At 35.6% G+C, this 15015-nt stretch overlaps 1 protein-coding gene across 1 annotated transcript; it reads right to left on the bottom strand.

The window, feature by feature from the left end:
* On the bottom strand, positions 1–3601 carry MSL10 (mechanosensitive channel of small conductance-like 10). The gene is made up of 7 exons (XM_079050914.1): positions 3351–3601; positions 1485–2940; positions 1297–1417; positions 891–1184; positions 609–811; positions 256–542; positions 1–158 (listed from the first exon to the last, which is right to left on the bottom strand). The coding sequence occupies exons 2-6, from the start codon at positions 2924–2926 to the stop codon at positions 275–277; spliced, it is 2328 nt and encodes a 775-aa protein (XP_078907040.1). The 5' UTR covers positions 2927–2940; positions 3351–3601; the 3' UTR covers positions 1–158; positions 256–274.
* Between the last annotated feature and the right edge of the window lie 11414 nt (positions 3602–15015).

Genomic DNA, 15015 nt, shown 5'->3' with positions numbered 1-15015 from the left:
TATATATATATATATATATATGTGTGTGCTTAATAAGTGAAGTAATCCATCCTACTGATTAACCAAAGCATAATGGTTTTGTTTAATCACTACAAAAATCAAACACTGATTTTATCACCATTGATGCTCATATCCTCATATAGCTTGCCCTCATGCCCCTATACACAAACATTCAAATTCCACAACACAAAAAAAATCAGTAATGGGCTTAATGGGTTAAGAACTTAATGGTTTCATAGCAAAGAAAGATGAGACCTTTTATGAAGACGTGCGATTATTTGGTGGGCCCAGTTGGAGTGGGTGTTTCCAGATGTTGCAGATGAACTGGTTGTGGAAGAAGACTGCATTTAATCTTCAACTCTTCAAATATTTTCTTCAACTCTAAAACCAGTTCACTTCTTCGCTTATTCTTTTCACCATAATCTTGAAAGTTAATTGTGTGATTAATAATAAGTGCCACCTTTATCATGTTCACATTTTCTATCTCCTTCACCACAAAATTGTGATTCGCATACCATAACTGAGGGTTCTTCTCCAAATACCTGATGTTATAATTCACATATTAATTTCTTTTTTATTACAACATTATATGCTGTGTATGAACTTACTTTTTTATCTTGTCTTTTAATAGCCCAATCTTCTCAAAGGGTGTTGCAAAATCGATAGAAAATTCCACCTTATCCCCCATATCTGGGCTTCTATAGAAATTGCTAATGGGCTTTGTAGCCAAAACCGAATTTGGATAATATATCTTCTCATTATCAAATTTCAAGAACACTGTGTTTAAGATATTCATCTCTTCAACTACCATCTGTTGAAAATAACAAATAACCAATCATTTAAATGCAACAAATTCAATTATAATATACCATAACATGTCCATTTCATACCTGAACACCATCAATGACACAACGATCTCCAACATCAAATGGATGCATCATGAAAACAAACACAATAGCTTCAAAAACGGTTTTGCAAGTGTTCCCAAATATAAAAGCAGCCACAACAAGCTGTGAAGAGAGGAAGACAAGTATTTTGGTTGTAGCAATCTCTGTTAAAAGGAGCCAAATAATTATGATTATAACAACTAAGACTGCTGTAACAAGCTTGTTCAATTCATTAACAGCTGTTTTCGTGTCATCTAATGCATGTGCTAAAGCTTTTCTCCCATTGTAAACCTTCACCTACACATAATAAGTAACAACACACTTCCTTAACATCAATGTCAATCAGAAATTACTCAAAATTTTTACTTTTTATCATTTTCAACTATATGAAGGAGACAAGGAGTCTTACCACCCATTCTGTTAAAGTCTTCCTATCAATTTGACCTTTTTCAGCCACATCGATCATTGGAAACACAATATCTACCTCTTCCTTGATCATGAATCTCCTTAGATCAATATCTTCAATGTATCTACAAGGAGATAATGTAATATTCAGAGTTGTTTAAAGAAAATTAAGACATATAAAGATGTTCTTACGTAAAACCAGGCTGAGCAACATTTCTAAAGATATGATAAGCAGCAGCAATGGCTTCCATCTCACTAGTAATCTCTTTGTCTGCAGATCCAATTCCTTCTCCATAATAAGCACTTTCTTCAAGTTCACCAGAGAAAGTTGAGAGCCCTGAATTTGATATTGTGTCAACCAACATCTTCATAGTCCAAGCTGACACTTTTTCTCTCTTCATTTGATGAAGCTTACTTACATCTATCACCTCTTTTTTTGTCTTTTTATCTTTCCCGTTCTTCTTTACTTGTAAACTAAATTGACTTTTACTAGTGGAGGCCCCAACGTTTTGTAATGATTCCATAACTGGAGGCCCTGAAAGGGTGTGGAGAACATACTGAAGAAAGATTGATTCTTGAATTCTATCAAAGAAATTGCTGACATGGAATGAAGTTGCAAGAATCTTGAGCAAGAAAGTTTTTAAAAGCCACAAGATTGAACCCACTAATAAGGCAACAATGGTCCAAGTCAAGTAATCCAAAACCTTGGCTGCATTTTTTGATCTTCCAACATGTTTGCTATTAAACAGTGATGTCCAAGTAACAAGAACTACAATCAACCATATGCACACTTGAACACTCTTTTTTAATCCGTGTACAAAGTATAACACCTTCTTTCTCAACAAGAAGTTCAGTTCTATCAGCAATACAATGAAATGCATAAGCCAATTGGTGACTAACATACCACAAATGATCACTGTTATAAGCACAAACCACTTCCATAACTCCAAGCTCCATATCTTGTAAATTTTCAACTTGGGAATCATTAAGCTAGCAACTATACAACCCACAAGAAAAAGCAATACTACCCATTGAAATAGTACTTTCAGCTTCACCCTTTTAAGCTTTAACTGCTTTCGTATGTTAACCTTCTTATAAATCTCTTCCTCATTATCACTCTCATCTCCCCCTGCACCTCCAGGTGATGCCATTAATGGAGTCTTTGGTGTTATGGACAAAGTTCTTGGTGTAGCAGCTGGAGAAGCAGTAGTATTGCCTGCCACTCTAGGGGAGGCTCGAGCTGATATCCTCATGGGCGAGTTTGAGGCCTGGCCTACTGGTTCATGCATTTCATCGAACATATTGTGATCAATTAAAGGTTGTTCACCGAACCTTGATTTGGGCTTGGAGTAAATCGATCTTGCTAAGGTTTTTCGCCTGGTTAGGGTTTCAGGATTGGGGATTTTAGGAGGCCTGTTAGGGCTTGGCATGAAATATGCATTTTCAGGATATGAATCAACAGACTTTCTATGAGGTGATTCGGGAACACCTCTCGGTTTTGCATCTCTCGGTGCTCCAAAGGTCGCATGTTTCGCTTCTTTCTCTTCTCCGGGGATTGTTAGGACCACTTCGCCGCTTTTGTTCTCCGTCATGCTGATCTCCCCTGTTTTTGAGGTTTTACCATTTGCATCCATTCACAGTCAAAAACCTAGAAATTACAGTACACACTGTCACCATCTGAGTTCAATCAATTACCATTTGTAGCTAATAAACATAAAAATAACAGCTAATGCTTCCAGGATTTGGTCCAAAAGACCAAAACTCACTTACGAGTTACGAACTTCCCAGTGATAAATAACAGAAGAACAATGAAGGTGATAATGGTTAAATACAGAAATGAATCAACAGAAGAGATGTTTAAACTAAAAGTTGAAGCAACTTTGAGGTTGACTTCAGTATTAAGATGAGAATGAGAGGTAGATAAAAGTCACTCTGTAGTCTGTACGAACATTTAGTCATAAATGGTAGGAAAAGTTAAATCGAAGTGATTAAACAAAGACAGAAAAAGACTAAACATATAAACAAACGTCTTTCTGTAGAGAAAATAATTGAACTTACGCAGACAGCCTGCCGCCTGACAAGCACATACACATGCAAAATGCTACTGGAAGAACTTCTGATTCCTGAATGACAACTTGAAGGAGATAACGCCGGAAAAAGAAACACGTTGATTTTTGGTGGCCGTGGAAACGCAGGCGGCGGAGAGAGGGTCACTCAGAGAGGAGACAAAGATGTCGAGAGACGATCTGTAGGTCCATGAAAAAGGGTGCTGCTCAACTTTTTAAAATGAGGACTTCCCTTAAATTTTTTGCAGCACAAGATATTAGATTAGATATAGGAATATATAAAGTATTTTATATCGTGTCATTAGTTTATGTTCTCTTTGTCTTTTAATGTCTAATATTCTATAGTTTTTTTTTATTTTATTAAAAATAGAGATAGAGATTATTATGATATTATCAATACAACTATTTTTGGCTGTGACACTTATATAATATTAATAAGATACCATGTGTAACAATCCGATCATTAAAGAAAAAAAAAAAGAATATTGAAGTAATAAAATAAGGAAAATAAGTTATATCTGATGTTTTTTAATCTTACTTTACTTTTAGAAAAAAAAAAGGACAATATTTATGAAAAACAGTAAAACAGTATCTTAGTCATTTATTGCTTACATGTGATACATGTTTGTGCAAATTATTGAGTTTGTCTTATATCATACAGTGATAAATATAATTTTGGTATCAAATATCTTGATTAGAAATAAAACAAACGTTCATAATCCTTAGCTCCTATATATAATTTAATTGGTTTAAACCCATGAAAACCGTGGGTAAAATAGAAAAAATAATATTCATAATTCGAAATTGTAATGAATAATTAAATATTTATAAAAAATTTATTAATATACAAAAATAAAAGTTTGTCCGTATGTTTATAATTTTGTTCTAAAATAAATATATACATCGTTTTGAATACCCAATTCACATTTTATAACGTTAGATGTTTGATAAAATCATGAATTTATACGAAACAATATACAGATCATGATACATTTATTGATCTGTAGTAAACATAAGAATATAAGAATATCATATCTAAGAAAGATCAACTACAACCTACTATTACTATTACTATTAGTAGAAAATGATAATATACAAAATTTTAAAAAACCAATTCAAATAGCTAACTTCTGGTCATAAATATAAAAATAGATTAAATTTTATTTAAATTAATAGGAATTAGTAAATTATAATTTTAGTTATATTTTATGAAACGATTACCGTTATATGTATTTTTTATTAAGTAATACTAAATAAGTAATTGATAACTTATGAGTGAAAAAACTAAAATTATATTATAATTGTATTTGTGAAAAATTAGATAAAGAGAAAAAGAAAAAAAATATCAAGTTGGTACTCATGGGATATGAAAGAGGAGCCAAAGATTGAACCAAAATCTCAAGTTGGTACTCGAACTTGAAGGTCGGCTAATGGTAAGGGATGAATCAGGCGGCGTCGACAACTTATTGAGTGCGTGAGTGAAGTTTCAGTGACACATCCGACGGTGGATGTGTTTTACGCTTTCAAAATCAAGAAATGTAAGTAAGTGTCAGAAAAGGAGGTAGTAGAGACGGAAATGCAATCAGTCTGTTGATGATTCTGAAACCATTGACAAATCTGGCTGAGTTGTGGTATCTGGCAGTGCGTTATTTTTGGGTGAGCCACTACTTTTACGGAATGATGATAGTTTAATCCATGGTTTACTAAATTTTAAAAAAATTGGTAAATAAGGTTTATATTAGTATACTTTGATGGGTTTGTTTTAGACACATATATATTCAAATGTGGACCATGCAAAGGAAAGTGGCAACATATTGAAGGAAACAGAGACTGAGTCATGAAGAGCCGAAAATGTTAAACATTTAAGAAAAATACTTCATTTAGAGTCAGTCTAAATGAAGAGCCGCCACAATGAGGATCACTGATGGCCGCCCTGCCAAGGCGGAAGCTCTTGTGGTGAAGAGCCGCACATTTCAGTTGACTACCGAGGAGGCTTGAGCAGCGCCAGACGTCGTGGCTGGTATGTAATCTATTTTTTATCTATTGATATTTATTTGTTATGCTTTTATATATATATATATATATATATATATATATATATATATATATATATATATATATATATATATATAGGGACCTTTATGGTAAATGGTATGTCGGTTCATGTTCTTTTGGACTCGGGAGCTACCCGATCGTTCGTATCTCTTGCGCTTAGCAAGAAGTTTCGGGATGCTCCGGGGAATTTGGACTCCCCGTTGGAGGTTGAGATTGCGGATGACCGCACCGTGAGTGCTGCAAGGGTATATCGGGACTGTGTCCTGAATGTGTTTGGGGAGAGGTTCCGTGTTGATTTGGTTCCGATACCATTGCGAGGGCTGAAGGTAATCGTCACAGTGGGGCAATGATAGACTGTGAGCGTCAGCTGGTGAGAGTTCGAACCCAAGTGGGGGAGAACTGGTTATTCATGGGGAGAGGTTCTCGCAGGTTCGAACCCTCTGTTCAGCTGCGAGGGTTAGGAGACTTCTCCATCATGGTTGTTCGGGATTTTTGGCGTACATATCAGATACGAGGGTTGAGTCCACGACAGATTTGGGCAGTGTACCGGTTGTACGAGATTTTCGGGATGTCTTTCCCGAGGAGTTGCCTGGGGTGCCTTCGGAGAGGCATGTATAGTTTCGCATTGATTTGGTGCCAAGTGCTGCTTTGATAGCCAAGGCACCGTACCGACTGAATCCGCCCGAGATGAAGGAACTGTCTACGAAGCTTGAGCAGCTGCTGGCTTGAGGGTTTATTCGTACGAGCAGTTCCCCGTGTGGAGCACCGATCATGTTTGTGAAAAAGAAGGACAGGTCACACAGGATGTGCATCGATTATCGGGAGCTGAACAAGCTAATAGTGAAGAACCGTTATCCACTCCCCAAGATCGATGATTTGTTTGATCAGCTTCAGGGCGCATCTTGGTTCTCCAAGATTGATATTTGGTCGGGATACCATCAGATGATGATTAGGGAGGAGGATATCCCGAAGACAGCTTTCAGGAGTCGATACGGTCACTATGAGTTCGTGATGATGCCATTCGTGCTCACCAATGCCCCAACAGCGTTCATGGACCTCATGAACAGGGTGTGTAGACCGAAGTTTGACCGGTTTGTGATCATTTTTATCGATGATATCTTGGTCTATTCTAAGACCAAAGAGCAGCACGAGCAGCATTTGAGGGAGGTATTTGAGACTTTGAGGGCGGAAAAGCTTTATGCAAAGTTCTTAAAGTGTGATTTCTGGTTACGTGAGGTGCAGTTTTTGGGGCACATCATCAACCAAGAGGGTATTTTGGTTGATCCAGCCAAGATTGAGGCAGTGATGCGATGGGAAATACCGAAGAATGCATCTGAGATCCGTAGCTTCTTGGGCTTAACGGGTATTACCGGAGATTTATCCAGGATTTCTCCAAGATTGCGGTACCTTTGAATCGCTTGACCAAGAGGAATGTGACTTTTCGGTGGGGCCTAGACCATCAGTTGGCTTTCAAGACACTGAGACAGAGATTATGTGAGACCCCGATTTTAGTGCTACCGAGGGATTGGATAATTTGGTGGTGTATTGCGATGCGTATATCATAGGGTTAGGGGTTGTTTTGATGCAGAGGGGGCATGTGATTGCGTACGCCTCGAGGCAGCTAAAGAGATCACCATGAACTTCATTACGAAGTTACCAAGGATGTCAATGGGTGTGGATTCCATTTGGGTCATTGTAGATAGGTTGACGAAGAGTGCCCATTTTATTCTGATCCCCGAGAGTATCTCTGTTAAGAAATTAGCAGATATCTATGTGCGAGAGGTGGTGGTCATGTTGGATTAATGTCTAAGTCCATAACTATATTTGGTATGTATTTGACCCGACCCGGCATGATCCATTTGGGTTGCACTTCACCGGCACAATTTATATGGATAGTCTTTTGAGAATAGTATATTTATGATTTATATTAATATATTATAAGTTCTAATATATTAATATGGAATCATATTATTTAATTAGTATTGATCAAGAATTAATTTAGAATTAATTAAGTGATCAAAAAGAACTAATTAAATATGGACTCTTATATATATGGAATGGGCCAAGTTCATTTAGGTTGGGCTAAGCTTTCATGGATGGTCCATGGAGCTTTTAACCCATGGATCCTATGTAAATGAAAGGTCATGGGTATTAGGGTTTACATGGATGTAACCCTAATCCTCCATAATATATAAAGGGGTCCTTGGCTCACAAAATTGGCACAAGTGTGTGAAAATAAGAGTGGGCCGATTTTAGTGTGCATAAATATTCTCTCAAGTTCTTCCAAGGTGTTTTGGTGATTTGTGATTCCATTTGAGGCTTCCACACTATTGGGGCTAAGCTCTTAAAGCTTGAAGACATCAAGCTACATCAAAAGGTATGTCATCTAACTAGAACTTTGTAGTATAGGTGCTTCATAATATGCTAGTTGAGATGAAACCTTGGAATAGTTAATATTTGCATGTATAATAGAGAAAACATAGATCCAAGGTTTATAGGGTTGCATGTACACCATAGGAGTGTTAGAATGCTCAAAACCCAACAGTGGTATCAGAGCCATGAGTTGTTTTCTGTTATATTGATGCAAATGTTTTATTTTCAAGTTGAAAAAAAAGGAAAAAAAACATGACGTTTGTCAAATTTTAAGATAATTACTTGTTTTGTGAAAAACGAATTATTTGTAAAATTTGACTCATTTGTTATATGAGTTGAATTAGGTCAAATTTAGTAAAAGATAAAATGATATGATTATTTTATTAGTTTTAAAAGTTTGATCTAAATGTTTTAAGGAGTTACATATTTTGTCATAAAATTTTGGAGCTCAAAAGTTTTTTTTTTAAAAGTTGTGATCTTAAGGGTTTTTGAAACTTCCATAAGTTATGGATATGAAAGTTTTTTTTTAAAAAAAAAAATTTGATTCAAAGTTTTTATGGAGTTACAAAATTTGGTGTTAATGTTTTAAAGAATTCCATAACTTGTTCTTAAGTTATGGAACATGGAAAGTTTCATCATAAAACACCATTAATTCCATAAGTTATGGAATCCAAAGGTTTTCAAGAATTACAAAACTTGCCCTCAAGTTTTGGAATTTGAGAAAAGTTTTTTTTGAAAAAAAAGAATTGAATTCTAAAACTCTTGGGTTCATAACTTAAACAATTAATTAAATGATTTTAATTTTGAGTTTAATAATTGGAATTATGATGTTTTGTTGAATAGTTCAAATTAACTCTTATGGACTTTATTAATAGTTAATTAAAGCGTTTAATTAAAAGAGTATTATTAAATCCATAAATATATGGTTTGAGTTTAATTAAATTAAAAGTCTAGTTTAATTAATAGATTAAACCACCAAGTATTTTAAATGTCTAAAATACACCCTTATACTATTATAATATTAAAAGTTTAATATATTATATGTATAAGAGCAAGTCGTCTTACCATTAGTAGACCTCATTCACGAAGCCGGTCTATAAGGGGGGTATACTATAAAATGGCAGTTTAATGGGTGTCCACTCTCACTCACCGCTTCCTTGACCGGTGGAGGGTCGTTAGCCGAACAGGTAGGACAAGGACTATAATTCTCCCTTCATTATAAGTATAATGATAAATATTAAGTAACTAAACACTTATAAATTCCCAATCTTAGTTACTTAGGAAAATGTGAATAAGGTGCTAATCCATGAAATTACACTTTGCACTTTGTTTAAGCTGTTAGTGGAGCGTGTGTGGTTAACCGACACACTAACCTGGACTTAACAAGGTAGGCAAAGGGTAACTTAATGTTTATCATAGTATCGTTGGAGCGTGTGTGGTTAACCGGTACATCGATTGAGGGGTAAATATTAAGGGTACCAAGTATATTTGCATGGTTACTTCACACCTTGTTTTGTGATCCTTGGCATCCCAGTCACAAAACCTGAATGGCACACTCGAGATTGAAACATGCCATTGAAAAGTTCAATGAATCTCAAAAGAATCTAGGAGTTTCAAAACCAATTAAAACCTAATAATACATTTCGTTTATCTTGGTGGAAATTGGTGAATCGTCATTAACCTACCTTCAAATATTTTATAGCTTGGATTACGTCATCCCTCTTCCAAGTTATAAAATAGTTTGTTGGGTCCTAGCCTTAATATATCATATTGGGTGTTATATTAAGGACTTAAATCAACTTTACGTGAATTTCTCCCATTGTTGATGTCTGGTTTAGACAATAATGATCTTCCCAAACCAAGCTTTCCTAATGAATATGACTTCCCGAGTTTGGCTCATGGAAGTCATACTTCTCTTCCTCCACCTCCTCCAATTATTCTCCCTAACCCACAAGTTCAAGGTCACGCAAGCCCTAATGGCAAGCAAGGTCTATGTGTGATCACATCTTAGAGATGAAGTCACATATTGACAAGCCGGGAGAGTTGGGTGTCAAAGTCTTGAGAAAGTTGGATGTTCAATCACTTTCTAAGTCACATAGTGAGTTCCTTTGGGACTACTATGAAACAGACTATGACATGAACCTTAATGATCATATCTATTTGCTTGGTGCTGCTGAATCAGCAATGATTTGGAACGATAGTAAAACAAATTTGATTAGAAGATCAACTTCCCAAAAACTTTATGGACAGTGACAATGGAAATCCAGAAAAAGCATTCTCTTCCCAATGGAAAGGGATTGGCCATAGTCAACCCGGTTGACCAAATGGTAAAGAGAAAGGCTAAGTCTGAGATAGTCCCATTACCAAAGGGTCCATATGTTTATTTTGCCAAAGGAAGGGGCGTTGATTGCAAAGCTGCCAAATTTACCTAAGGATGTTAAAGTCAATAAGTTTGACTTTACATCAGGTAGAGCCCATTATCTAACTCTGTTAAGTTCTATTCTGAGATCCTCATTACATGATGTGACTGGGTCACATGTTGATGTTTTAAGAATCAAAGAATAGAGAGAAATCTTAAAGGAAGTATATGCTGATTCTGATCGCGAAGGTGGATTTCGATCGCATCAGAATTTTGAGGAGTTGCTTAAGAAGTTATGATATATTGCTAAGGAATAGATAACAATAATTTTCCATGTGGATTGTAAGGATAAGTTGTTCCGCAAAGTTTTAAAATAAAAGAAAATTGTTTAATTTTATTTATTTGAAGTATCCTTACAATGGCATTTGTGGAAAATTGTTGCTTATATGATTCCACTGACAGCAATATTGGAAAATGGATTTGATTCTTTCATTTGTGGTAGTGTCTAAATTTACCAAATCAGGAAAGTTCCTCATCGCCCAAGTTTCAATTAGACCGAAACTTGGAATCATGCAAGTTGAATAGTATGATGAATGAGAACTTTCAAGTATTGGAAAATCAAGACTAATTACTTGTTCACATGGATGTGTGAGTCAAGTGAAGGACTAAAGGGATCGAGTACACATTCTTGTGCACTGGTCATGTCCACCACAAAGCTCGTTAAGACTATTTGATTTACTAAAGTTTAGTAAATATGGTTATACTTACAAGTTTAAGTATAATTCTGAAACATTGGAAAAGTCTCAATGTATGGCAGAACGAATGGGAAGAATCAAATTAGGCAGAAAGATAAAAGTTTCTCAAATCTGAAAAGATGGGAGAGTACTTTAGTATCATGTTTGTGATCATCTTAATGATTTAGAAATCATATCACAATTAGTCCTCTAAAGGTCATCTTAGTGCATTCTTATGACTAAGAAGAGGAGTCATGAATTGTTGAAATGGTTAGATCAGGAAGATGAGTCATACTTCGTTCCAAAACAATTCTTAGAGTCATACTCCAAGATTGTAACTTGAGTGACATATCTTAAAGAAAGGTTTAAAACACTTGTCAAATGTAAGAGTAAAAGTGTCCTACTCTTGTACATTTGAAATTGGTAAGTTGTGATGTTTTGGATAAAACAAAGACCAACTAAGGCCAATTGTGTGAAATGTTTGTCTTGATAAAGAATCCGCACTATCTCTTGAATATTTGGCAAGATAGTCTTATATGTCAAGAGGATAGTGGGAGTCTTAAAGATCCTAAAAAGAATTTCAAGAACTAATCAAGAATAAAACCTGAGGTTCTTCACTAGCACACGACTTGAGGTTTATAACCTATCGTGTTGACATATTCTGTGCCCATTCCAGTTAAAGTTGGCTTTGCATAGGAGTTCTGAAAGTTCTCAATTGGTTGCATAACAACTTGGAAGCAATGGCAGGCCCTGTACTGCCAGGTGGCAAGAAGTTAAGATTGCATAAGTTCAGTCCATATGAGTTTGGATTTGTCATTATCCTTGTCTTGTGACTATGGTTTTGACGATTCACATGGATAAGAACACATACACCATAAAATCTAAGGGTCATAAGGTTTCTCTCCGATTCATGAAAATGATGGTAAGGAAACACTTCCACCAAGTAGATTTGAAGCAGATGGCAAAAGGTCTAAACAATTGAGACTATGATTACGGCATCCCTTTTCATAGTTCTGAAATTGTTTAGACACACATGCATGCTATCTAAGGAAAGATGTATCATTTTGATAAAGTTTTATCAAAGCATCTCGTATCAGAAATCTGAACTTTGGTAAGAAAGTCAATAAAGTATTGATTTCTAGAAGTCCAGCTGATTTCTGAGTACATGTCAAAGCTAGTGGGAGCATAAGTGTTATGCTAATAATCATCATGTTAGTGGGAGCATGCTAATTATTGTTAGTGTTGCAAGTTAGCAATGTTAATTATAGAAAACAAAAGTTTCAATTCGTGAGGCTGCAGGGATTGAAAAAGTTGTTTTGCTATAATTAAGGGAGAGGATATACTTCATTTCAGTTCTAAAGGCTTAGATTGAGACCTTAATCATCTTTAGTCAAGAATATATATATGAATTTCATGTTGGATTGGTTCAACTTAAGGAAATTCTATATATTGCGTTCTCAAAATTCGATTATGATTACGACATCCCTCTTCATAGTTAAATTTTGAAAACATGGCAAATAAAAATATTGTAGCAAAAGACTGGTCTAGAATCATGTCTTTATGTGAGACATCATGAATCGTGTACCATTTGCTTTGGGTACAGGATCGATTGCATGTGCTATAATATTTGTCATTTCTAAATTTTTCCAAATGCCCAGAGGCATTAAGAAGGGAAAAGGTCTAGAATTGGATATGACTAAAATGATTAAGCAATTGTCGAGGACAATCTGAGGTTTACCAAAGATTGGTTGCTCAGGGACAGTTGGAAGTATAGTGCTAATTTTGGAAGGACCATATTGACATATTCTGAAAAGAGGCATCTCTTATTCAGAAGTGATAGTCAAAATGAGAATATGGAGTTGTCTCCATAGGTGGAAGTTATATGTGTAAGATTAGAAAACTTAATGCAAGAAGCATGTCCAAAGCAATGTACTTTGAATATGAGACTTAGTTTCCATGGAGTTGATCTCCATTGGAATACCTTATAATGACTGTTGACAAGTCTTTGTGACTTTGTACATATTCATTACAGGAGGGTCAATGCATATAACTTTAAAATCTAAACAGATTTCGATAAATGATAGGAATTTGAAATTCTCACATTTTTCGATAAGGATTTGGGAGTGTGAAATTAGAATCATTGAAATTATGTTCAATTGGTTTATTTCACAAAGTAAGGATCATAGACAAACATAGGTGCATACTTGGTGTATGGCAAAGCTATTGTTTAAGAAAAACATAGTGTACATGCTTGGAGCATGGGACAACTAGTGTTTTTAATTCAAGTATAAAGTTGATAAAACCGAAACAATGAATAATGAGTAATCAGTATGGTGATAAATAAAAGTGTTTATTTATATTCATAGGGTTTGATACCATATTTGATTCATTTATTCTTGTGTTTCACTTTGCATGTTTTGACTTCCAGAATAACTAAGTCGCTCTTCCTGAATGATTAAGTTATTCAAACCATCCACAGTCGGTCATATGTTGGAAGTAGATATGAATCAAGACTGTCATGGGTTGGTTTGTAGAGGTCCAAGTTGGTGGACAAAGTGGTGCTACAACACTCATGAGTGCTCATAAGTTCTGAGTATTGGATTCAACCCGCGCTCATTTGAATCACTTCATGGATTTTATCACGAGTGATCATGAGACGATAATATCTTATATTCTTCAAACCTAGAGATATGAGTTGTTACTATGAGTTGGTTATACATTGATTGCACAAAAACGCATTTGGTAACTCGATGTTATAAAACGTGCCTTTGTGTATGATTCAACAAGTAGTAGAACAAGCCATATGAGTCGAAGTTTATCCATTCCTTTTACCTTCGGGATAAAAGTGATATCTGTGGGCCCCTCGATGATTTAGCGATGACACATGTGAGTGCTTGGCCAAGCCAGGACTGATTTGATTTGTTCAATCAGTCAGTCATCATAAGTCGAAAATCAGGAAACAACAAATGGACAGAGAGAATGATTATAATCCATGTCTCAGTCCATATGATATCTAGAATGGAGGAATATATGATCCCTTATCTAATGGACAAGTCATTGACAAGGTCAGAGTTCGACAGCGGCTTTAAGAGCTACGATTGCCAGTTAGGTTTTGAAGTCATACTCAATAATAGTTTTAGACTTATCCAAGTGGGAGACTGTTGGATTAATGTCTAAGTCCATAACTATATTTGGTATGTACTTGACCCGACCCGGCATGGTCCATTTGGGTTGCACTTCACCGGCACAATTTATATGGATAGTCTTTTGAGAATAGTATATTTATGATTTATATTAATATATTATAAGTTCTAATATATTAATATGGAATCATATTATTTAATTAGTATTGATCAAGAATTAATTTAGAATTAATTAAGTGATCAAAAAGAACTAATTAAATATGGACTCTTATATATATGGAATGGGCCAAGTTCATTTAGGTTGGGCTAAGCTTTCATAGATAGTCCATGGAGCTTTTAACCCATGGATCCTATGTAAATGAAAGGTCATGGGTATTAGGGTTTACATGGATGTAACCCTAATCCTCCATAATATATAAAGGGGTCATTGGCTCACAAAATTGGCACAAGTGTGTGAAAATAAGAGTGGGCCGATTTTAGTGTGCATACATATTCTCTCAAGTTCTTCCAAGGTGTTTTGGTGATTTGTGATTCCATTTGAGGCTTCCACACTATTGGGGCTAAGCTCTTAAAGCTTGAAGACATCAAGCTACATCAAAAGGCATGTCATCTAACTAGAACTTTGTAGTATAGGTGCTTCATAATATGCTAGTTGGGATGAAACCTTGGAATAGTTAATATTTGCATGTATAATAGAGAAAACATAGATCCAAGGTTTATAGGGTTGCATGTACACCATAGGAGTGTTAGAATGCTCAAAACCCAACAGGTCAGGCACGGGGTGCCGGTATCCGTGGTCTCAGATCGCGATGTCCGATTCACCTCCAGGTTTTGGAGGAAGTTCCATGAAGAATTGGGCACCCAGTTACATTTCAGCACCGCTAACCACCCTCAGACAGATGGTCAGAGCGAGCGGACGATTCTGACGCTCGAGGATATGTTTCGAGCTTACGTATTGGATTTTGGAGGGAGTTGGGATACATACCTCCCACT

The sequence above is a fragment of the Lactuca virosa genome, chromosome 5 (genome assembly GCF_052849685.1).
Source record: "Lactuca virosa cultivar CGN04683 chromosome 5, Lactuca_virosa_CGN04683_v6, whole genome shotgun sequence".
NCBI classification, from domain to species: Eukaryota; Viridiplantae; Streptophyta; class Magnoliopsida; order Asterales; family Asteraceae; genus Lactuca; species Lactuca virosa.
This window is presented reverse-complemented; position numbering and strand designations above follow the sequence as displayed.

Excerpts from the sequence above, each read along its gene's own strand:
- MSL10 (XM_079050914.1), bottom strand. The coding sequence starts at position 2,926 with ATGGATGCAAATGGTAAAACCTCAAAAACAGGGGAGATCAGCATGACG. Across the intron at positions 1,418-1,484 it reads GTTGCTCAGCCTGGTTTTAC|ATACATTGAAGATATTGATC; the intron begins GTAAGAACATCT and ends ATCTCCTTGTAG. Across the intron at positions 1,185-1,296 it reads AGACTTTAACAGAATGGGTG|GTGAAGGTTTACAATGGGAG; the intron begins GTAAGACTCCTT and ends TATTATGTGTAG.